The sequence below is a fragment of the Prionailurus viverrinus genome, chromosome F2 (genome assembly GCF_022837055.1).
Source record: "Prionailurus viverrinus isolate Anna chromosome F2, UM_Priviv_1.0, whole genome shotgun sequence".
Lineage (NCBI taxonomy): Eukaryota > Metazoa > Chordata > Mammalia > Carnivora > Felidae > Prionailurus > Prionailurus viverrinus.
The window spans coordinates 54,753,781-54,779,413 of record NC_062578.1 but is presented as its reverse complement, the minus strand read 5'-3'; the positions used below and the strand labels follow the sequence as shown (position 1 = coordinate 54,779,413).

The following is a 25,633-nucleotide window of genomic DNA, read 5'->3' as shown; positions in this document are numbered from 1 at the left end:
GAAGCCCAAGTACAATGAAAGTAGTTTGAAAGACAAAGGTGAGAGTCACAACCTGGCACCCAATGGGAGTTGGGGTGGTCATTTAGTATAGAATTTAGCAAATCTCTCTGATTTTATAACCCCTGGGGGCCACTATACCAGTCCTTTTCTGAATGGGAAATACCTTTTACTGTTGTGATTCACCACACGCGGAGAGGCATAGGCACATGCACATTTGTTTGTTTCGCAAAACAACATTTAACTTTAGAAGGTGCTTACCCATAAGAAGGCAAGACACTCTGATATTTTCCATTCCATTTCATCAAAAGATTACGGTTACAACACACTAAATAACAGCATACCACAAATGGATTATAATGTTCAATTTAAAGAACACAGTATTCCATACTGCATTAAAAACATCATACCACTATAAATAATCATAATCATGAGTTTTAACTAAATTTTATTCACAGAAATATTCCATAGACAGAATCTAATAAGCAGGTTTTCAGAAATTTACCCTGAATAAGCAACATTTTCAGAATAGGTGTATTTTGATCCAGCAAAATTGTCTGTCCTTTTGTAATAACAACTAGAGACCCTTCCTCGGGGGGAGATTTTCCTCCCCATGAGAAGTTGGAAGACCAGGCATCGACATACAGGAAGTCAGCAACATCCTGTAATAAAATATGAGAAGCTTTTAAATACAGACGTTTTATCAGAATGATTCATTCAACTTCTCAAACAAGAAGGAACCTAAACCAGGAAACATTTTCATTAGTAACAAAGTATAACTACCTGATTTTTTTTATTTTTTATTTTTATTTTTTTTTTAATTTTTTTTTAACGTTTATTTATTTTTGAGACAGAGAGAGACAGAGCATGAACGGGGGGGAGGGTCAGAGAGAGAGGGAGACACAGAATCTGAAACAGGCTCCAGGCTCTGAGAGGTCAGCATAGAGCCTGACGCGGGGCTTGAACTCACGGACCGTGAGATCATGACCTGAGCCGAAGTCGGACGCTTAACCGACTGAGCCACCCAGGCGCCCCTACCTGATTTTTTTAAAAGTTTTAAGTGTTTATTTATTTTTGTGAGAGAGACAGAGACAGAGTACAAGCAGGGGAGGGGCAGAGTGAGGAGACACAGAATCTGAAGCAGGCTCTAGGCTCTGAGCTGTCAGCACAGAGCCCAATGCGGGGCTTAAACTAACAGACTGTGAGATCATGAGCTGAAGTCAGACACTTAATTGACTGAGCCACTCAAGTGCCCCAAGTTTAATCTACTTTAAAGATGTCACAGCTGTCTGTCGGTTTATTTCACAATAATTATAAAGTGAAAAATCAATTACCAATTAGCCTACAATCCAGAATAAGTAAAAATTTGAAATCATAAAATATTAATAACAAGCAACAAAAACATGTTACTTTAAATTTAGCATAGTTACATTTCAGTTATTTTTTGGAGACATTAACAGAGTAAAAAGTCCATTAACAATTATGTCATCTCCCATAATGTTTTCTATTTCTCCTTTCTCTTCTACTTTTCTATTACTGTCATTAGTACTATACTCAACAGCACCTTTACCAGTTTGGCCATGCCATTGCTCCTGATGTTGACGTTAACTGGAGCCCACCCTGAAGGGGTGTGGGCATTTGTCACACAGATGATATGTGTCTTGTTGGAATACTCAACATCACATTTGGCTTCAGCTATGGTGATGTGAACATCCTGCATATTTTCACTGTAAAGAAAAAAGGGGACAAACAAAACATTGACTTTCTTCCCTCAAATTTCTAGGTAACATTTTCAAACCCTATTAATGATACGCACTACTGCAAAAATAATGATCTTACTCTATGATCCATCAAAGTGCAGACTGACACTTTTTTCAATAGCAAGTCTTCAAACTATGTGTTAAGAAAAAAAGTAAACAGAGATTAAGAAGACAGGACATAAAGCTGTACAAATTAGCAGGCATTCCAGTGCTGGGAGAAAAATTGCCTGGGTTCAATTTATTGAAAGAATCCATGTTGGTCTCTAAAGAGCCACTTTTGGTAGAGACTTTCAGGGATCCTTTTGTTTATGTGATATTTTCACTAAATTCAAAGACTTCAGAATTTAATATCCATGTAAAAATTCAAGTCCAAGGTCTTGAGAAATTAAATACTTGAGAAATTAAAATTGCCTTCTATGATTTAAATGATCTGTGGTTTTGAAGTCAGCCTTATCCACTTGAAGAATAATGACAGTGCAGTATATAAATTTGAGCCAAATAATGAATATGTTTAGGAATAAGGAATCCGGCCACTTACAATGAAATGGACATGATGTATGAAGACATGTTTCATCAACTCAGTGAAGCAGATCATGGTTGGTGATGAGATAGTGGCGGAAAAATAACAAGATGTGATTTATACTTGGGGTCTGACTAGGATTTAGGGCAAGTTATTTAACCTAATTTCAGTCTCCTAGCCATAAAATGGGATAAAAATATCTAAGATGGTAAGGCAGGAAGTTTCTGTGGGGTAGGAAGGTGCCTGACATGGAGTAAGTAGTTGATAAATGTTGGCTATTAGTACTAGGATGTGCCTCAAGCATGACTTCTGAGCAGATGGGTACACATTACGTGAGTATTTTAAGCACTGTCCTTGCATAGGAGAAAGGAAGAGTGATGCCTTGAGCTTATACACACCGATGTATGTGTGTGTAAAGACAGTACCTGAAGCCTGATCCCGTGATCATAAGTCTGGTGCCCCCTGCTGTACTGCCTCTCTTGGGAGATAGTTCCGTGATGAGTGGAGTCAGTGACATGGCATACGTAAAAGGGGTCGTGGACTGTGACAAATCCTTCCCGTTGACCACACTCACTTCACAGGCTTGCTCAGGTCCTCTGCCTATGAGAAGAGGATCGAACTGAGGACAGTTCTGCCATCAGGCCCTTATTCATTTCCAAAACTCCCATTTTCAATAACATCTTCCTTTTCCTGTAATCACTTCCAATATACACAGGCTATTTTTCAATTAATAAGGATCTCTAGCAATAGCCAAAAAATCTCAAAATTCATGCATGTAGTCAAAGAGAAAACCCCTTAGACCCTTTCCTGGAGATTCTTACTGTAGATGATGCTGCAAACCTCCCTGTGGTTTCCAGCCCTGGAGGATGCGACACCACAAATCAGAGCAGGAAGGGAGGGAGAACTGGTAAGACACACAGGCTGAGAGCAGCAAGGACTGACAGCTGGAAGTGAGCTAAGAGACAGAACACAGACACCTGGTACGAAAGTGTACAAAGAAGCAGAGCTGGCATCAAGACAGCCCCAAAAACCTCGACAAATCTTGACAGCACTGTTGCATTAAAAAAAAATCAGCATATAAACTGATGTTGAAATGATAAATAAGCTCATTCATAAAAGTGTTATATTTTCTTCAATATTCTTTGTTTAAGAAGTCAGGGGTGCCTGGGTGGCTCAGTTGGTTAAGCGTCCAACTTCGGCTCAGGTCATGATCTCATGTTTTGTGGGTTCGAGCCCCATGTCTGTCTCTGTGCTGACAGCTGAGAGCCTGGAGCCTGCTTTGGATTCTGTGTCTCCCTCTCTCTTTGCCCCTCCCCCACTTGGACTCTGTCTGACTCTGTCTCCCTCTCTCTCTCGAAAATAAACATTTTTTAAAAAGTCAGAGAAGAAGTAAAAATGTTTATAAAGACTTCCTCAAATTTTGTTAAATTTTTTTAAATGTGTATAAACCATATTTTTTATTCACCTAGAGCATTCCATTTGTTTCATCTTAAATTTCACTGGATAATTAAAATGTGTTGTGTACTTAAAATACCAGATGTTTAAACTTCACAATATGATAACCCAAGAATTAGGGTTAATAATATCTCCACTTAATAGATGCATGAACTGAAATAGAGTTCAGTTACTTAACTGAGGTGACATAGTAAGTGGAAAAATGAAATTCAGGGGCTCCTGGGAGCCCGGGCTCTTAACCACCAAATAAAAATAATAAGAGTAATAATAATAACAACAGCAAATCACATCTCATGTTTCAGATATCATTCCATCCACTTTACATACATTAACTTATTAAACCTTACAATAATAAAGTAGGAAAATGTGATTATTCTCAGTTTACAGATGAGGAAACTGAGGCACAGAGTAGTTGAATAACCTGCCCAAAGACACAGCTTGGGTTTGAATCTCAGCAATGCATTACCACGGTTTACACTCATAACCATTATACTATCCTTTCTTTAACGGAAATCTAATAGTTCAATAGGAATTAAAAATGTGTTCTCCATTAAGCATGATCAGTTTACCTGATAAACTGAAAAACCACAATTTATTATAAACAATTTAATCTAGCCCAAAGGTCATGAGTCTTGAAAGACATATAAACCTAGAAAACAAAGTTCTACAGAAATTGTTTAAAATGAGGACAGTCAGAGGCGCCTGGGTGGCTCAGTTGGTTGAGCGTCCAACGTCGGCTCAGGTCATGATCTCACAGTTTGTGAGTTCGAGCCCCATGTCGGGCTCTGTGCTGACAGCTCGGAGCCTGGAGTCTGCTTCGAATTCTGTGTCTCCTTCTCTCTCTGTCCCTTCCCCACTCATGCTCTGTCTCTCTCTGTCTCTCAAAAATGAATAAACGTTAAAAAAAAATTTAAAAAGAAATTTTTTAAATGAGGACAGTCATAAAGGTGATTCAATTGCCTCCAAATCTTAGAAGAAGAAATTTAGACTCTGATTTCTTTAACATTAACCATTTCTCAGAGACTGCCACTCTTTTTTCTGACTACTTACCATTATTACGTGGAGTTTTACATAATAGTGTTGTGCAATCGGATTTAAGCCTGTCAACTGCACATTCTGAGCCACACACTAATATAGTTGAGGTCTGTGGATTAAACCCAGTGCCTGTCACAGTCATGGTCTGACCACCACCAAAGCTCCCTAATAAAGAAAAATAAAAGGGAAAAACACAGCTAATGAAATGAAAGCCTCCTCTGTGTACATATTTCAAAACCTGAAATGGAAGTAAATTATAATAAATGAAATGATTCTTAGAACTGAAATTATATAGTATATATTATATTAATGCAACAGAATTCCTTTTGATGGTATTAATTTAAAACCTTTACTGAGTAAACATTACATCCTGTCATTTATTTCAACTACTTCTAGGAACTAAAATTTTATTTACCAGAGATGTCAAAAGGAATTTCAGAGTAGTCAAAACATAAATGCAAAATTACTATTTAGTTAAGAGTACCTTGATTATACTTTCTTTAACCACTAAAATAATTTTCAAATAGAAAAAAATATTTATGTATTCGTAATTATAGGTCAGTGATGTCTAAATATGATTTTATAAAATTATGTTAACACTAAGAGAAATATAGGCAGTAAATGAATATTTTGAAGTGATTCATTGATACATGCACATGCTTATTTGAAGGATAAACCAAACTATCTTCAATGTGTTATAGGAACTACAAATCTTAGCAGTGTTTAAAGAATAATTTTCTTACTGAAGTGTTTACTGAAGATTAAGTGTTTACTGAAACAATATAAAATATTTGTAGGTTCCTACACATTCATGGCTACCTTGGCTTGGATGAATATTCTGAATAGTAAGTGGGTACTCAAATACAACTGTGGACACAGCAAAGCCTTTTGTCTTATGATGCATCATGACAGGATAGGTGCCACCAGCATGATCTCCAATGATGCACTGCAACACACTATCATTGACCATGGTTACATTACACTGGATGTTGTTTATCATCACGGAAATTTCCAAGATATCAATACCAAAATTAGATCCAGTGATTTGAATTTGGGTTCCTGGTGGACCTTTAAAAAAAAAAAGATATCCAGTACTTATATATGCATTGAAAGATATACTTAATTACTTCCATAAACAAAATAATATCCAGTATTTTAAAGCTTAAAAAACATTAACAAAATACAAAGCTTGGCTATACCATATATTATAATCTATAGTATATTTACTATAAATTATCTCAACATTCATTATTTTCCAGCACATTGTTATTCTGCTATTGTTAATGTTAATTCAGGCTACTGCAGAAGAGGGTAAAAGAGAAGAAAAAGATTCAGAATTAAGAAGTATGAATGTCTGGGGCACCTGGGTGGCTCAGTGGGTTAAGTGTCTGACTCTTGATTTCGGCTTAGGCCATGATCTTGTGCTTCATGGATTCAAGAACCACGTCAGGCTTTGCACTGACAGTGTGGAACCTGCTTGGAATTCTCTCTCTCTCCCTTTCGCTCTGTCCCTCCCCTGATCATGCTTTCTCTCTCTCTCTCTCTCTCTCTCTCTCTCAAAATAAAAAAAAGTATGAATGTCTGAGCAGGGGTGGTGAGTTGGAGTATATTTTATGAATGAGGCTTAGAATTTTTTATTTTTAGTACTTTCCTGATATTGGCAACTCTTTTGAGGATGGATTATTTTTCTTAATTTAAATATTTTCAATATATATACTTGATAAACAAATTATGATAGGTAAGATAGTAAATACAGAAACAAGGAATTAATTTTAAGAATTATAGATGAATGTTGATGCCTTGAATAAATGCACATAGAACAAAGTACTTCAATCCTTCTTCCTTTTCACAAAAATGCATTAAGGGCATTAAACACATGGAATTTTTCATAGTTCATCTAAATGAATGCCTTCATATTTAAAGAATAAGTTAATAGATATTAACCAACATAACTTGTTACACATAGAGTCATCAAATAGTAGGCTGATTTTAATTCAAGCAGTAATGGTAAAAATGGGCATATAACTTACCATAGTAAAGACCACTGACATTTAAATGGTCACTTTGAAGACCACAGAAATTAATAAGATCTTTCATGTTAGGAATAGTGTTAAGATACAAGCCAAAAAAATGATTTTTTAGTCTTAAATTTTTAATTTTGTCTAGCATTTTCACCTATCAAATGGAAGTGTTGTTCTAAGTTTGATCTATTGCCTATCTCTTTGGTAAATAAAGCAGCTCAGTTCTCACTTGTCTGCAAGCTCCATAACTTCAAATACACTGCTTGAAAGAGACATTCATGGGTGTCTGGGTGGCTCAGTATGTTAAGAGTCTGACTCTTGATTTTTACTCAGGTCATGATCTCAAGGTTCCAAGAGTTTGAGCCCTGTGCTGCTTGGGATTCTCTCTCTCCCTCTCTCTCTGCCTCTCTCCTTCTCTCTCTCTCTCTCTCTCTCTCTCTCTCTCTCAAAATCAATAAATAAACTTTATTTTTAATTTTTTAATTTTTATTTTATGTTTTATTTATTTCTGAGAGAGCACAACTGGGGGAGGGGCAGAGAGAGAGAGAGACAGAGGATTCGAAGCAGGCTGTACACTGACCACAGAGAGTCTGATGCAGGGCTTCAAATTCACGAACCATGAGATCATGACCTGAGCCAAAGCCAGACTCAACCGATTGAGCCCTGCAGGTGTCCCTAAATAAACCTTTTTTTTTTTTTTTAAAGAAGGATACATTCAGGCAAAAAGATGGAACAGAAATGGCTCACAGAAATACAAACACATGCCAATATCCAATTCATCATTTGCAATGATTACAAATACATGGGGAAATGTATGTTATTGCTATATTAATGTTCACTTTAAAAAAAATTCCTAAATGAGAAAACTTAATGTATCAAAGAAAATTTCACTAGCAAACTCTTGAAGGGAGAGAATACATCTTACCCAAACCTGGCACATTTTCTGGTAATACAAACTTAAAAAGATTATTTTTAAATAGCCTTTTAAAAGGGTAACATTTAGGGGTGCCTGGGCGGCTCAGTCAGTTGAGTGTCCAACTTCGTCTCAGGTCATGATCTCGCGGTTTATGAGTTCAAGCCCCGCGTCGGGCTCTCTGCTGACAACCCAGAGCCTGGAGCCTGCTTCAGATTCTGTGTCTCCCTCTCTCTCTGCCCCTCCCCTGCTCATGCTCTGTCTCTGTCTCTCAAAAATAAATAAAGGTAAAAAAAATTTTTTAAGGCCAACATTTAATTATTTTCTTATTAAAGTTGCCATTCTAAGTTACATTTTATGAATGAATTTATTTAACCTTATCAGGTAGGTACTTGCGTGTATAAGGAAACTAATATTTAAAAAAATTTGTCAGAAGTTGTATTACTATAAACTAGAAGAACCAAGATTTGAACCTAGGCATCAAGGCCATGTTCTCACCTTTACACTATAGCTGCCTCTCCAGAATTCATTATGTAGATGATAAGCATTCCAACACCTTGAAGATTATCAGAAATAGCATAGAATAATGACAAAAAAAATTAAGACATCTCAATCTATTCTTAGCTTAGAAAAATGAGTTATGCTAAATAATTATGCAAATCTTATTTCATAATATTTTTTCTATCTGAATGGGCCAATTACCTTCTTAAAAAGAACTCTGTTGAGTTAATAAGTTAGTATTCAATTGTAGTTTCATGGAGACAAGATACATAGAAAAAGTCTCAATGTTTAGTAAGATCACCTACCCCTGAATTTTAACAGTTGTTTCCTGTGCCATACCAGCATTAATGACATAAATTATCAATTCAACTCATAGATACCCATCTATTTCTTCCTCATTTTGAAATTCAGGTCATGTTAATGGGGATTTTGTTTCAAAATAGAAGTTGGAATTAGATTAAAAATTTCATCATAAGAATGTGCAAAAAATAATCACAAAACGGAAACTACACAGAACTCAAATCCCATGTATTAATTGAGTTAAGTGGATTGTCTAAGAACACATCTTAATAATCACAGATAAACATTATTCCATTTCTACACTAGTAAATATTACTGATAATATCATATCAAGACAATAAAAGCAAGGCATTGGAGTACCTGTCCTTGGATCAATTTCTCTGAGAAGCGGAGTATCCTCCAAGGTGTATGTAAATGACAGAGGTGGATAAGCAACTGTATTAACGGAGATCTTCACATCGACCCTCCCAACCATCCCTGCCGGGGTACTGCAGAAGACTTCACTGGAGTTGACAGAAATAATTTCACAAGGTTCATCCCCAACAGTGACTGTGGTGTTGCCTGGATAGAAGCCATTTCCTGTGATCACCAAAGGAGTTCCACCAGCAATGCTTCCCGAAGTGGGTGTGACAGATGCAACTGCTGGGCTGCTAACAGTAAGGTTCCCCAGAGCCACACCTTTACTTCCCACCACAACACTAAGAGGATGAAGTCCAGCTGGGAGAGGACTCACCAGCACGGTGATGTTATTGTCATTAACATCTATTGCTCTGACCTGTTGGTTTCCAATGAAAACAGCAATGTCTTCCAAGGCAGTGCCAAAACCGTCTCCTTCAATAAGAACTTCTCCAGGTCCTTTGATGGAGTTTGGGAGGATTCTCGTTATGAAAGCAGAGATACTTTCTGAGTATGAAAAGCTGCAGTTCCCCTGACACTGGGCAGGCACTCCATGTATTAGAAGATCCACTTTCACCAGCTGTTGGGGAGCGGGAGATGTTTCACACTCAATGGCTGTGTAATTTACAGATAGAACTTTACATGGCAAATGACCCATAAAGACTTCTGCACCTGCAGAAGAAACCGCAAATCCAGAGCCTTTTATGGTCACTCTGGTCATTCCGCTAGTTGATCCTGCATTTGGCAGCACCATGTCGATGTTTGGCAAAAGTACAAAACGCCCATCAGATTCACTGGACAGCGTGTTGAGAGCAGTGCCCAGGTTGTAGACAGTTAATGTGACAATTTCCCTGATGCCAACGTCCATTGAGTTTTGAGGGTCGATATGACAAATAATGGAATTATCACTACTTTCTTCTACAATACAGGGGTAGCTACCAATCGTAACCTGAAAGTAAGATGAATATGGAAACAAGTCAATACATTACTCTGGAGTGAACTTAAATTTTATATTAACAGCAACTGAATTTTAAAAATTTAATCATGTGCAAACTTTTTTCCTCATAAAACTGATTTAGGGGGCTGATTAAAGCATCTCTCGGATCAATCTTAAAACTATGACCATACATGAATGGTCATAGCTACATTATTCATAATAGCCAAAAAGGTGAAAACAATCTAAATGCCCATAAATGATAAATGGATAAATACAATGTGTATACTATATAATGGGATATTATTCAGCCATAAAAAGGAATGAAGCACTGATAAACATAGTATATAACATTGAAGAACCTTGAAAACATTACACTAAGTGAATAAAGCTGGTCACAAATGACCACATTATTATTTATACATTCTATTTTATTATTATTATCATTCTATTATTTATACATTATTCAATTATTTATAAGAAAGGTCGAGAATAGGGAAATCCATAAAGACAGAAAATAGATAATGGTTGTTTGGGGCTAGAAGGGTTGGAGAGGTTGGGGATAATGTCTAAGGGTTAAGGTAAAATGTTCTAAAATTGAGTGTGGGGATGGATACACAATTCTGTGAATATACTAAAAGCTATTGAATTATGCACTTTCAATGGGTGAATTGTATGGTATATGAATTATATTGCAATAAAGCTGTTAGGAATTACGTTATGAGGTTATGGATGAAACGTTTTCCTTTTATTGAGTACACAGTAGTAAAAAGGAGATCATTATATTCTTACCTTATTAGCACATGTGAGATTACTGAAGCCACATCCAGTAATTGTTATCAATTCATGTAATGTTCCAGCAGATGGACTAATGTTGCTTATAGATGGTGAAAAACAACTTGAAAGCTCAAAAACCAATCTATCTGAATGTTTAACCCCAGTATTGTTCAGGCCACACTGGGGTTCTGTTGCTAGGCAGTCTGTCCCAGAGCTTCCCAAGTGCAAACTCACAGGTCCTTTAGATAAAAAGAACTACCCGTAAGTCATGTATAAATATTCTAAAACAAGAAGCGTTCTCAGAATGCATTACTCTTTATTTTAATGGTGGTGGCTTATATTCCATTAAAACTTTTTCTTTTCTTTTGTTTTAGTGACAAGACGGGCTCAGGCAATACAAAGTTAAAATAAAGACCTGGACAAAGATGGTGCAGTAAAGAGAGAAAAGTGAATATAAAAATAATTTCCTTTTCAATGTTTCTAAAGCCAGATTCTATAGGGAAAATAAAACAATAACATCATTTCACATCTTAATATATTTTGGGGCACATACAGAGGGTCAGAACCTTATTTTTTATTTAAGTTTATTTATTTTGATAGAGAAAGTGTGAGTGGGGGTGGGTGGCAGAGAGGCAGAGAGAGAGAAAAGAGAGAGAGAGGGAACCCAAGAAGACTCTGCACTGTCAGCACGGAGCCTGACATGGAGCTGGAACCACAAACTATTAGATCATGACCTGAGCCGAAATCAAGAATTGGATGCTTAACCGACTGAGGCACTCAGGTGGCCCATTTTTTTTTATTAGAGAGAGAGAGAGAGAAAGAGAGAGCATAATTGGGGCAGACGGACAGAGGGAGGGAGACAAACAGAGAGAGAGAGAGAAAGAGAGAGTGAATCTCAAGCAGGCTCCATACTCAGTGTGAAACCCAATGCAGGGCTGGAGACTTTGACTCTGGGATCATGACATAAGCCAACACTCAACCAACTGAGCCATCCAGGTGCCCTCAGAGTGTCAGAACTTCTTCACACTACATCTCATTTGAGGCATACAAGGATTCTGGGAGAATGGTAGGACAACATTAACATGGGCCTCATTTTATAGAACAAATTCCAGTCTTAGAACAGTCCAGATTTATTCAAGGTTGTGTGGTTGGTCAGAGGCAGAAGCAGTGTTAGACCTAGTCATCAGCCTCCTCCTCCAGAAAGGTCACATACACCCTGGGTCACTGGAGTAACAGAGTTTCCATCTTTAAGCCTCTTACCTGGAGCGTATGTAGCTTCAGTGCTACCCACAAACAGGTGCAGGGGAATGTGCCTGGTTTCAGCTGGTAAAACATTAATGACTCCTTGGAGAAAAATAGAGCGAGACTCATCAACATACCCACTGCTATAATAATGGATTCCAGGTGAAGTAAATTGGTAAGAAAATGAACCTGCCATAAAATAAGATTGTATGTAATAAATACAAGCAATTAATGCATCCTCAAAAAGAAATTTCAAATGATCATTCAAACACACATGCAGATGACAGGTTTATTATTTTTCATGCACATGACATTTCAACAGGAAGTAGTAAAAAAAATGATTCACTGGTTATAAAAGAACCATCTTGTATAATGAAATTACATTCCAGGAAGACAAGAGCCAGCATTAATTTTTCTAGAAAACCACATTAAGTATGGCATAACTTACCAAATTTTAAAGAAAAACTCAACATGCAGTGAAAAATAAACAATACTTTGTGTTCATGAGAAAAAGTTCAAAGTGATTATATATACATATATATATATATATATATATATATATATATATATAACAAAACAGGCAGTCTAACTTTACACTTTACACTGAGTTGTTCTAGGAGAAATACTGATTTTAAGGCTGATTCCAATCGACAGAAGTTTGTTACTTGCTACTAGTTTGGTGTGATTAAAACATACTCCAGTTTTCTTTGTATTTTGCTTATCTCAATACTTTTTCAATTGGTTGGTTATTCCAGAATGAAGAAAGACATTTCTGATATCAGAAATCATCTCTGATATACAAAATACATTGCTTACATTTACTTATAATAGGTTTATAAATTTTTGATATTTTTACTATAGCAATACAATGTCAAATAAATCATTTGTGTATTTATACATATTATTTATACAAAAGTGTTTTAAATATAAACAATATCATTTTATTATATCTAGGAAAAAGAAACATAACACAAAATTCAACAAAGTGGAAACATACCTGATGCAGATTTTTCTCTTCCATTCATAAATCCTTTGCCATCATAAATTACACTTCCAGGACTGGATACAGAAAAAACCCTGTATCCTATTCCCCTGAGAAATGGATGTGTTTGCCAATGCCATGTCACTGTGTCTCCCACAGATACATTTAAGACTGATGGTGACCAGGCATAACCTAATCCATGTACTAGGAGCAAGAATTGAGACACATTTTTCAAAGAAAAAAGGAAAAGGAGTAAAAATTCTCAATAATTATCTTTGCAAATATTGCATTTTTGTACAGCTACTAGCAAAAAACTCTTTTAGGCTAACATCCTAAATTTTTTATGTGCATAATTTAAACATGTAACAAAAATAAACAGAAATAATGGAAAGTATGATCATGAGAAGCTAAGGAAAAAAATAAGCCACTCACCTCCAAAACTGATGATCAAGAAACAGTTTGAAAAAAATCAGAAAGTCAATAACAAGTTGTTCAGAAATGTCACATGGGATATTTTTTTAAAGCTATGGTCAATTTTTTAAACATAATTTTCTCAGGCATAGAGGCATGCAAAAATCTATATAACGTCAATTTGAATATTTATTTAGGGACCTATGACCAATAACAAACAACAGACACTCAGTAGGTTTGGGACTGCAATAAAATCGAATGGCGATTCCTCATCTTGGCAATTGTAGTCTAGCGTTTTAGACTCAAGTCTACCACTGGCTCATTCTATATGTAGCCCCCTATGTCAAAGAGATAAAGTATAGACAAATTACTGACCAATTATAGAAAGAAATAGCAATATTTATTCTCTGAATACTTTGAAGTATTAAATAAATGAAAATAAAATCAATATCAGGGTAAATTGCTTCCATTATTTACAATATACAAATGTTGGCTGATACCTGAATCTTCTCCACTGTTGGTAATCCTAAATGTATTCCCTGTTGAATGAAGAATACATTTTATGACATTTTCTGATGATGAAATCACACTGCAATGGAAGGACCCTAGAAAGAAAAAAGATGGGGGAAATTTTTTCTCAAATATTTTTTGTAAAATATAGAAATGAAGTATAAGTAGTAAACAGTAAAGGCGCCACAAAAACTCCACATTATGTAGCAGGATCTTTGATATTTTTCTGATAGTTATCATGTTTGTGTACTGATTATTTTTACAACAGAGACCTTAACTTTTTAAAGTGTTTTATATGCATCAAATGTAAAATATTTATTAAAATTAAAAAAGTTACTCAATTTCTCTTTACTACCTTAACCACACTTAACTTTTTATACACTAATAGAAAAATAACGTTTCCATGATTGAACAGTATTTGTGTAATAACTCAGCACCTATAAGCACATCCTTTACAGTGAGAAAAAGGGATAACACTCTTTGGTGAGGATAAAACTCTTACCTAAGAGCACAGTGTTCTCAGTCGGTATTGTGCTGAACCCCACGCCCATAATAGTGACTTCAGTTCCACCATATAAAGAGCCTCTCTGTGGAAACATGGTGGTCACTTCCAAAATATACTGTATAGAAGCATTTAACTTATCTCTGCAAAAGAAAAATTGGTAGATGTTTCAGTGACTTTTCCATGGCGTCCTGTTGCTAAACTCTCATTAGAATATGACTCATTTCAAAGGAGGAAGAAGTTGAATATTTAATTAGACATTACTTTTTCAAACTAGATAATCTGATAATTACCATGGCTTTAATTTGGTTGGATGGTTTGTATGTATGTGTGTATATATATAATAATAATATAATCATATAACATGTAACAACATACTATATATATAATCATAATGTATATAATAATAGTTTTTCCCTAACAATGAAAATTAGTTTTCTGAAAATCCCATGGCAGAATAATTTCAGATGGAGGAACTTAAAATATTATGAAATAAATATGGTTATGAGAACTGAGGTCACAAGAAATATATGCTATCCTTTAAAATATTTTACATATTCATTACAGTAAAACATAAAGGCAGCATTCATCATCTGTAAGAATATAGAAATGAAATTCCATACATTTCATTTAAGAAATAGGGCGCCTGAGTGGCTCAATTGGTTAAGCATTGACTTTGGCTCAGGTCATGATCTCACCATTCGTGGGTTTGAGCCCTATGTCAGGCTCTGAGCTGTCAGCACAGTGCCTGCTTCATATTCTGTCTCCTCTCTCTCTGCGCCTCTCCTGCTCATGCTCTCTCTCTCTCTCAAAAATTAAACATATAAAAAAATTTTAAAAAGAAATAAAAGTTGTATGCAACTAATTTGAATTTATTATTCTATATATGTTGGAAACTTGTCATGATCTCCCTTCCCACTATTTCAATGACAGAGTTTTAAATTTGTTTTGCGTTGTTACAGACGATGTGTCTCCGAGGAGGTCTTGCTGTTCTGACCTGATACATAGAAGTAGACTCCTACATCCTAGCTCTCACCATAAGTAAAATGAGTCTTTGTATTAACTTTTATTTCACTTCCTCTATGCAACTGAATTGCTATTTATTTTTTTTATTTTTATTTTTTTATTTGAGGAAGAGGTGGGGGGAGAGGTGCAAAGGGCAAGAGAAAGAATCTTAAGCAGGTCCATGCCCAGTGCAGAGGCCAACACGGGGCTCAATCCTGTGACCCTGGGATCATGACCTGAGCTGAAATCAAGAGTGGGATGCTCAACCCACTGAGCCATCCAGGTGCCCCTGGATTGGTATTTCTTAAACTGCCAGTGAAACACCCAGCTTTGTATGCTATCAATTCTATTCATTATCTCCACACCAAAAGCACAAACCAGCTGCCCTGTTAATCAAAGGGGGGGATGTAGTTCTGGGGTTTGTTCGTGGTTGCTCTTGCTCATCTTCCTTCACCTCAAGATTCTGCTGCGATAATCTCTCCTCCTATTCTGACTTAAGCTTTACCTGCTTTTTTCTTAATTCCTAAATTTTAGTTTTCTCTTTTTCTAAGTATCTAAACCAGTACTTTCCTTAGGCCAGCACTGAAATTTTACTTCAAAATTTTAACAAACAGCTTCCAGGAAGAAAATAGTGAGAAGTTACCTACAGGAAAAAGCTGGAGAAAGATTCTCTCCATCCTCTCCTTCAGATGGCCAGCTCCTACCCATTTCTTGGCTTAATTGTCACCTTCTAGAGAATGCTTTCCTGTCCCTCAGGAAAAGTCAGTGCTCTCTACTATATGCTCTTACAGACCTGAAACTTCTTATTCATAGCCTCTTTCATACTTATAATTAAGTTATTGATGTAATGTGTTTGAAATCTGCCTCCCCAACAAAATTGTGGGTATTATTAATGGCAGAGGACATGTCCCTCTTATTCTGCACTGTGAATTCAGCACTGAACAAGTAACTAACTGCTTGGTAAGTATTTCCAGAATGAATGAAAATATGTGATATATACACAACTCTAGTTCTACAGAGAATCCTACAACATAATCTGAATTGTTCTCAAAACTAAGCAAGTATTGCACTTTATATTTTCAGAATCTTTTGCAAAAGGAGATAGAGATGGGTGAAGAAAGCAACTGCAAATATTAGAAGATGAATGGCTACTTCTTTTCTTATCCCAAAGCTGTTAGCCCCATGTGTCCCACAACCCCATGAGTTTATGGTCATTACTATACCTTGTTGATGCAAAACCCCAGTTTCTGACTTCTACACAGATATCATGTTTTCCAGGAGACAACTTGGGCAAAAGACATCTAATATCTGTGAAATTCCAGCGAAAAATCTGGCAGGATCTTCCTCCAACATACACCTCCACGTTTTGTGCGAGTTCATTGCCAAAGTTATAACCCTTAACTGTTAAATTAACTTCTCCTATTATTTTAAAAGACAATAGAAGTTTTAGAAGAAGATTCCACTTATTATGTGGCATAAAATTTGCATATTAAGTAAATGAACTCATTTCTTATCTTTCATCAGATTTAGGAAATCCTAACGCTTGCAGAGGCAAAAGAAAAATCAGTGCAAGAATTGATATCTGCCATATGGAGATAAAATTCATACCTAATTGTTTCACAGAGGAAAAAAAAGATGGCAAAGTACTTTCTAAAAAACTTAATATTTTTCTCCTTATCACACATGTTCAAAGTGAAATAATAAATAGACTAATAGAACTTGTGGCTGGCTTTGCTTTAAGAAAGAACTGGGTGGCCCAGTTGGTTGGTTAAGTGTCCAACTTCAGCTGAGGTCATGATCTTGCAGTTCCTGAGTTTGAGCCCTGCATTGAGCTTTTTGCTGTCAGCACAGAGTCTTCTTTGGATCCTCTGTATCCCCCTCTCTCTACCCCACCCTCATGTGTGCTCGATTTGCCTCTCTCTCTCTCAAAAACAAATAAACAATAAAAAAAATTGCAGGAGAAACTATACTTCAAAAACCTTTCTAGAAATAGTTTACATTTATATATGTGATGTATATGTATGTGTGATGACGTATGTATATATATTTTACAAACATGCATCTTACATATACATATATATCTTTCATGCACATGTCAAATGACTGATCTCATTAAAATTTTCCTTACCTAGTATTGTTCGTACTTTTGGACTAAAATCAGTTATAACTGGAGTCTGCAAACAGTTATAACTATAAGCATCCTTTGCTGAGGCTTGAAATCCATTGGTAATAACTGAAATATCAACTGTACCCTCAGTTCTCTGAAATAAGAAGAAAAAAATTAGAAAATATTCAATGTTGAGATGAAGAAATCTGATGGCTAAAAACAACTAGAACCATTCAAAATAAACTGCTGAAGATGTTTTGTTTCAAAGTTGTGAATCAGAATCAATTTTCAGATATTTAGAGAGCTGTGGTGTCAAATGCAGGCTACATGTTTTAATGTTTTAGATAAAGGTATATGATGTACTGGTTTTGAGGGAGGTTATGACCAACTTAAATGTATCTATATTACTGGATTCCTAAGGGCTCTGCAATATAGTTAAGATGCTCTGGATAAGTGACTCTTTTAAATTAATAAAGCATAAGATACTAAAAGTTTTGACATTTTGCTCTTAGAATACACTCATGTAATCTATTCCTCTTCATTGACAAATCACATTATTATATCTTTTGCTGACTTGGATTCACAATCCAAGACGAATACTTGGACCCCTAAGAAAAACGTTTGGTGTTCTCACTGATAGAGGACCTACAGATTTCCCAATTAGGAAAAACAGTTTTTCCAGCACACAGTATTTGCTTAATGCGCACTCAGCCTTTAGCTGAAACAGAAAATCTAAACAATGTTTTCACTTACCCTGTCCTCCAGGTTCTCATCATCATTCAGTCCAACACATGTTCTAATTTACTCTTCCTATAGATTTCAACTACATAATACCCCCACTTAGTCTGCTAAATTTTTTAAATGTTAATTACCATATTCAGCATCTTTGTGCACATAATAAACAAACAAGAGTCTTGGTTTAAATTTAAACACTATTTTTTAAGAGAAAGAACAACAATTTAGTGCTAAGATGCAATATTCTACAAGGAACTTCACATGGGGGTGTTTTTTTGGTATTAGATTTGTGTATTTATTTATTATCAACAAACTGAAACTTTAACACATTTAAAATATATAGTCCTTAAAAAAAAAACAAAAGATTTGCTTCTCTGAATTTTTTTAGACTGTTAGTGCTAAGGTTCTTTCATACTTAGATTTACCTGATCAACTCTCTTTCATCCTTCAAGCTCTGATAGGCCATCTATTTTTCTGTGAAACTCTTCTGACAGCCTCTCCTCGCTCTATTTTATTTTTACTTTGTTTTACTTCTTTTAAAAAAATTTTTTTTGACATTTATTCATTTTTGAGAGACAGACAGAGTGCAAGTGGGGGAGAGCCAGAGAGATGGAGACACAGAATCTGAAGCAGGCTCCAGGCTCTGAGCTGTCAGCACAGAGCCTGACGTGGGACTTGAACACACAAACTGTAAGCCAAAGTTGGACACTTAACGGACTGAGCCACCCAGGCGCCCCCAGTTTGTTTCTACTTCTATTATTTCAAATCGAACACACTGTTTAGTATTGGTTTCTATGTCTGTCTTTCTAAATGTTAGGTATCTAGAATGTGGATATAATACTTCCTATTTGGATCTTAGCAGAAAGATGTTGAAGAAATAATTGTGAAGGAACGTTACTATAATGCTGCAGTTCCTAGGTAAATATGTCACTTGTTTAAATTTCTCCTGAGATGTCCCTTAATTCATTAGTTTTCAGAAAAAAAAATAACTAAAATCAGATGTCTTACTTTTGGTGTTCTGCAGGTTATCTTATTCAAATCCCCTTCAATCACATTGCAGGTTTCATTTCCAACTAACACCTTTGAATTTTCATTAAAACCAAATCCAGACAGAGTCAAAAGAGTACCACCTTCATAAGGAAATGACAACAACAATAACAGGTCAACAATACCAAAAGGAAACTTTGGCAAGAATCTAACTCATCCTTCAAGAATTTTCTTATCATCCAATGGATGGGTCGTCAAATAGATCAAGGACTAGGCTCAGTGTGTGTAATCACTGCCACATAGTACAGCCTGAGCTCTGAAGTCCGGAACCATAAAGGAAACTAGGCTAAGTGATTTAATGAAATAACAGATTTGCAAACCAACATCTGTTTTGGGGCATTACTATCAACTGCTATTTTCTATAGTGTCTTCTTCACCCTAAAGAGAAATTATGCTGGTTTTATATGTTCAACCATTTTGTGTTCTGAAAGTGAATTAAGACTCTCAATGAAATTAAAGTCAACTAAGACTCTTACCAAATCTCAAATTTTATTATCGCTAAGTAAAAGGGAAACTCAGAAATAATCCCAACAAAATAAAAATAAAATAAAGTGAAATAAAAACACAAAACACACCAAAAGGATCAAGACCAAGGCAAAAATCCCAAACTAAGGGAAATGAAGTAGGACAGGAAAAATGTGTTATTTTTTTTTTCATCTTCTGTGTCAGGCTTCCTTTCCCCGATTTGTTCCTGGAACTTTTTCTGGGTCAAGTAGCTCCATTGAGACTGTGGTTACAAATGGAGCAGCTGGTAAGCAGAATAATAACTAATAAATCTTATCTTGACATAATTGATGAGCTTGTTATAGAAACATGTAATAATTGATGATATTAATTCAATAACCTAAGATGTAAGTATAAGCAGTCACCCTGACTTGTGCTTCATAAGAAACAAAAGAATTAGTCAGCCATTTAATTACTGTGCTTTCCAAAAGGGGAGTCTCCTTTGATCTATATGAGGGGGCTTTGGGTTCCTCTCCCTCCACCCTGTTCTAGAAACAGTACAACGAAATGATGGAAATGTATGCAATTTTCTTTGTTTAGAACAATTAACTATTACCTGCCAGGCTCCCAGAAGCAGGCCAGATGTGTGAGATCTGATTCTGATAAATGAAGTAGAGTACCTCACCCTCTATGTTCCGTGCTAGTCCAACATCGGCTATGGACACAGCAACTGGGAAATGTCCAGCACTGCCATTCAGAATCCGGCACTTAATCTCATTTTCTTGTGAAACAAAAGAAAAACATGATAAAACAAATGTTTTTATAAGATAAAATTACTGAAAGTTTACATTTGCAAATATAAATAGTGGGCTTCATTTTTATATCCCAAGAAATATATCTGAGGAAAACTACTCATATACAAATAGGGCGAAAGTTTTTACAACTACCTGATGTTATGACTCAGACACTGTTAGAAAAAGGTAGGTGAAATAATAATAAAAGCAAAGTGAACAATTTACTCCTGATTTCTACTGTGGCCCCCCAAAAGTGGGAGAGGATTATTGTACTAGTAATTTTAAAATCCTAATCTGGAAAATCATTTATATCAATAATTCTAAAATTGTTGGTCCAATATGTGATTTATGTTAAGTAAAATATCAGGTTTCATCAAGAAAGGTGATCAAAAACTAAATGAAAATCTATCCTTCACACTTCATTCAGAACAATATATGCACATTTGTAATACAGATGCATTACTGACTTAGATCTCAAGAATGCATAGAGTATCTGAATTAAAAACAAATTATATGAAAGATACATTTGCTTATATAATCCTATTAAAATTAAGGAAAACACCTAGGATTAATTATGAAAGGTAATATTTAGGGAAATACACAATCATGGCTCTCACTTTTTCAAGAGTAAAAAATGTGAATAATCTTGAAATTTTATGTTAACAGATAGAGATTTTGTTGGACTCGAACTCAGGGAGGATGACCATGTCTCTTTGCTGCATTATTAATGTGACACTGTCAAAGCATGGGCACCATCGAATACCAGAGTGGCATCTCTTATATTTTTGTGTCCCAGAGACACACCAAAAAAAGCTTTTATTTTTTTTTTTAATTTGAGAGAGTTTGTGCACTTATGTGCATGTGAGTAGGGGAGGGTCAGAGGAAAAGAGAGAGAGAGAGAGAGAGAGAGAGAGAGATTGAGAGACAGAATCTTAAGCAGACTCCACGCTCAGCACAGGGCCCAACATGAGGCTCCCACGACCCTGGGTTCGTGACCTGAGCCAAAATCAAAAGTTAGACGCTCAACTGACTTAGCTGCCCAGGCACCTCAAGAAGGAAAGCTTTTATATAATCACTTTATAAGGGAAAAAGAACAAAAATCAACAGTTAAGGGATAAAACACACTGTCCAACACTGAAAGAACTAGTTTGTGGTCATAACCAAAGATTAAAAAGATAATGCATTTGGGGTGCCTGGGTGTGTTGGTTAAGCGTCCAACTTCAGCTCAGGTCATATCTTGTGGTTCCTGGGTTTGAGCCCCACATTGGGCTCTGTGCTGACAACTCAGAGACTGGAGCCTGCTTCAGATTCTGCTTCGGCCTCCCTCTCTCTCTGCTCCTCCCCTGCTCACACTCTGTCTCTCTCTCAAAAATAAATAAACATTTAAAAAATTAAAAAAAAACCATAATGCATTTATCCAGAGAAGTTTGCCAATTTCATGTCCCCAGAGGTACTCTACAGAAGGACTATTTTAATACTGCTCTTTGACTCTACTTTCTCTTATGAGAAAAACAATTAAATGTAATAATAATAATTTTACAAAGGACCTACCATCCACAGAAAGAAGAGAGCAACCCACTGGTCCAACAGAGACCAATACAGCTGAACTGGGGGAAAATCCAGAGCCTACTATGGTTAGAATTGTGCTTTCTTCAAAGGATCCTGAAAATGATCAATTTAAATAACAATATGAAAAAGAAAAAAACAAAGAATCTGTTGTTATGAAGTCAAATGTTTTGCAGAGACAAATAAGCCTATTTTCATCTAAAGGCTATAAACAATAAGCTGGTAAATAAGCAGGGAAAACAGACACATATTTACCAATGGTAAATTTTTTCCCATTGAATTGCTCTATATTTGTTCATGTTTTAAATCTGTGTTGACAGAGATTAGCAGTAGAATATCTGTCTGAAGTATGGAATGATATAAGGAAAATTATCGTTATGACAAATTAAACAGGCATTCCTATATGATAACTTATTGTATGACAGAACTGCCGTCACAAATTCATGAGAAAAAAGACGAACTGCACAATACTTGTGGGCACTTTCCACTTGTGATAAAATAAGCTTCCTCTGTCTGGGGTAATATGCATCCTCAAGTGGCTGAGATATTCCCAGGGTACACCCTCTGTCTCAGCATTTTACTCATAACTGTTATTTCCATTCATTCTTAAGAGTGCCCAACTATAGATGCTGGAGAGGATGTGGAGAAACGGGAACCCTCTTGCACTGTTGGTGGGAATGCAAACGGGTACAGCCGCTCTGGAAAACAGTGTGGAGGTTCCTCAAAAAACTTAAAAATAGACCGACCCTATGACTGTTAAGAATTTACCCAAGGGATACAGGAGTGCTGATGCATAGGGGCACTTGTACCCCAATGTTTATAGCAGCACTCTCAACAATAGCCAAATTATGGAAAGAGCCTAAATGTCCATCAACTGATGAATGGATAAAGAAATTGTGGTTTATATACACAATGGAGTATTGCATGGCAGTGAGAAAGAATGAAATATGGCCCTTTGTAGCAACGTGGATGGAACTGGAGACTGTTATGCTAAGTGAAATAAGCCATACAGAGAAAAACAGATACCATATGTTTTCACTCTTATGTGGATCCTGAGAAATTTAACAGAAACTCATGGGGGAGGGGAAGGAAAAAGAAAAAGAGGTTAGAGTGGGAGAGAGCCAAAGCATAAGAGACTCTTAAAAACTGAGAACAAACTTAGGGTTGATGGGGGGGTGGGTGATGGGTATTGAAGAGGGCATCTTTTGGGATGAGCACTGGGTGTTGTATGGAAACCAATTTGACAATAAACTTCACATATTATAAAAAAAAAAGCGTGTCCAGATTTGGGCGATAAGTGGTATAGTCACCCTACTTATATAACATCACATACAAGATGGATTCCACATGGATTTTAATAGCTAAGAATGAAAAATGTCGACCTCTTGAATTTTAGAAGAAAACATAATCAAACATCTTAACTTTAATGTACAGATGGTTTTCTTAAATAACATTGAAAAGTCACGGTTAACCATAAAGGAAAAGATAAATAAACTGGAATAAATCAGTGATTTGACTGTTCCCATAAACAAGATACTAAAACAACGTGCAGGTGACATACTGGGAGAAGATGTGCTAGAGGATCAGTAAACATAATATAAAATACACAGCTACAAGTCAGTAGAAAAAAGACAATCTGATAAATCAAGGATGTTAACAAGCAATTTGCAGAAGAAATACTCTAAATGTCCAAGAACCAATAAGAAGATTCTTACATGCATTACTCATCAGAGAAAAGACAAATTAAAACAATGATGAGACAATTTCTTTCACCCATCAGATTGACCAGAATTAGGAGGCTGATAATCTAAGTATTGACATCGATGTGAGGAATACAGTGCTCTCACATATGCTGGAAGTACAGGCATGTTGGAGAGAAATTTGGCCATCTAATAAGCTGAATACACACATACTCAATTATTATCCAGCAATTCTATCTCTGGGCATGTACCCTAAATAAGCTCTAACATGTACACCTTAGGAGATTTGTACAACAAAGCTCAATGCAATTATATGTAAAAACAAAAGTTTGTAAACAATCTAGATGTCTATCAACAGAGACAAAAATAAGTTGGTATATTCATGAAGTATTTTTAAATGACAAATTAGCTATGCATAAAAACATATATATATTTCTCAAAAGGAATGCTGAATGACAAAAGTCAGATGCAAATAATATTTACAGCGTAATTTCTCTGATGTTTACATTTTAACATCTCTTTCACAAGCTTAAAAACACTAAAATTACCTTATGTGTGTGTGTTCTTTACAAAAGGTATTAACAATGGCATGGAAGAATACACACAAAATTAATTATTGTGACTGCCTCTGGGGAGATCTTTAGGAACTAGAACCAGAGATTGTGTTTCAAGAGGACTTTAGCTGTTCCTATAAAATTTTCTTTCTTAAATTGATAATTGGAAGTAAATATGACAAACTGTTAACTGCATTAATTTTCAGTGAAGAGAAGATAGGTGTTTTTTACAGCATTATTTATACTTATCTTTTCATTATTTTAAAATTTATCAAAATATGGCAAAAAAGCAATTTAGATTGTTAATTGTTTTGAGTAAGAAACAGTTTTTTTCAGGAAGTACATATAAAAGTGGAAATTCATTATAAGATACAAGGATAGATGTAAAAATATAAATATCAAGGGACCACAACCAAATTAAAGTTCATCAAATTTTTATACTTGATAGTTTTGATCCCATGTAACATGGATTATCCCAAAGTAATATCATTACTGTAAAGAAGTCTGAAGAACATATTCTTTCAACACAAAGATGAGTTATTTTTTAAATTTTCTTTCTTTTTTTTTTTTTGGTGATATGTAATTAGCAGATGAATTTTCCTACTAGCTACCAAGATTAAATCTGTGATTATACCATCTGAGTTTAGCATTCTGACTGAAAAGAAAAGCCGCTCCTTGCAGTCTTTAGCCCCTGCTGTTTACTTTCGTGCTGGGGAGTTCAGACACAAAGAGTAATCACGTTTTTAAAGTAATTACATAATATGAAGATATGGTACAATGTGTCATCCAAGACTGAGTTCTTGGCAATGTGTTTTCCTCTAATTCTCAAGTCTAGGACCTAATTATTTTCTTTTACTCAACAGCAGCTGTCTCATTACCAGCTTTTTAGTACTAAATCTCCTAAAAGTGGTCTCATCTGACGAAAGATTCCTGTTAATACCCTAGCAAGCAGAATTTCACAAAAATGCCTCGTCAGAGTGAAATTTTAGAGACCCGACTCTAACGTGGTGAAACTAGAGAAGTAGACTGGCGAGTCCAACTTCAAGTGTGATTTGTTTTTCAAAAGTAAGTAATTAATGCTCTTTCCACAGCTTTCTGATAGATTTTTTTAAAACTATGTAGCAATGTCTGCATGCCTGAGGTGGTGAAACCAGTATATTTAAAGATCATTATTAGTTTACACTTTTGCTACTCGTCTTCCACACTCTACTCCAAGTGAAAAAGTGGGAGATTACCTTGAGATGGGTTTATGGCCCGGACTACTGGAGTCGCCATGAAATCCCACGTAAACCCACAGTCACCTGAACACTTAGCTGGACCTCCGTTGACATAGACTTCAACCTTCAAATAATGAAACACAGAAACAGAGAACAGGTAGCACAGCTATGGAGAATATACATAAGATTTAAACAAATGATGGGGTTT

At 35.7% G+C, this 25,633-nt stretch overlaps 1 protein-coding gene across 3 annotated transcripts in view; it reads right to left on the bottom strand.

Moving 5' to 3' along the window:
- PKHD1L1 (PKHD1 like 1) overlaps positions 1-25,633 on the bottom strand; it is a 158,937-nt gene that overhangs the window by 78,325 nt on the left and 54,979 nt on the right. For 2 of the 3 annotated variants that reach the window (XM_047842216.1, XM_047842218.1), the window contains exons 27-43: positions 25,444-25,549; positions 21,940-22,050; positions 20,211-20,375; positions 19,112-19,233; positions 17,390-17,522; positions 16,485-16,680; positions 14,257-14,399; positions 13,745-13,849; positions 12,849-13,037; positions 11,870-12,040; positions 10,625-10,848; positions 8,863-9,847; positions 5,587-5,835; positions 4,783-4,932; positions 2,703-2,877; positions 1,562-1,724; positions 503-659 (exon numbers count right to left, since the gene is read on the bottom strand). In XM_047842216.1, the coding sequence (XP_047698172.1) occupies positions 503-659; positions 1,562-1,724; positions 2,703-2,877; positions 4,783-4,932; positions 5,587-5,835; positions 8,863-9,847; positions 10,625-10,848; positions 11,870-12,040; positions 12,849-13,037; positions 13,745-13,849; positions 14,257-14,399; positions 16,485-16,680; positions 17,390-17,522; positions 19,112-19,233; positions 20,211-20,375; positions 21,940-22,050; positions 25,444-25,549 (3,544 nt within the window). The remainder of the gene's footprint in view (positions 1-502; positions 660-1,561; positions 1,725-2,702; positions 2,878-4,782; positions 4,933-5,586; positions 5,836-8,862; positions 9,848-10,624; positions 10,849-11,869; positions 12,041-12,848; positions 13,038-13,744; positions 13,850-14,256; positions 14,400-16,484; positions 16,681-17,389; positions 17,523-19,111; positions 19,234-20,210; positions 20,376-21,939; positions 22,051-25,443; positions 25,550-25,633) is intronic. The other variant, XM_047842217.1, reaches the window with a different exon arrangement.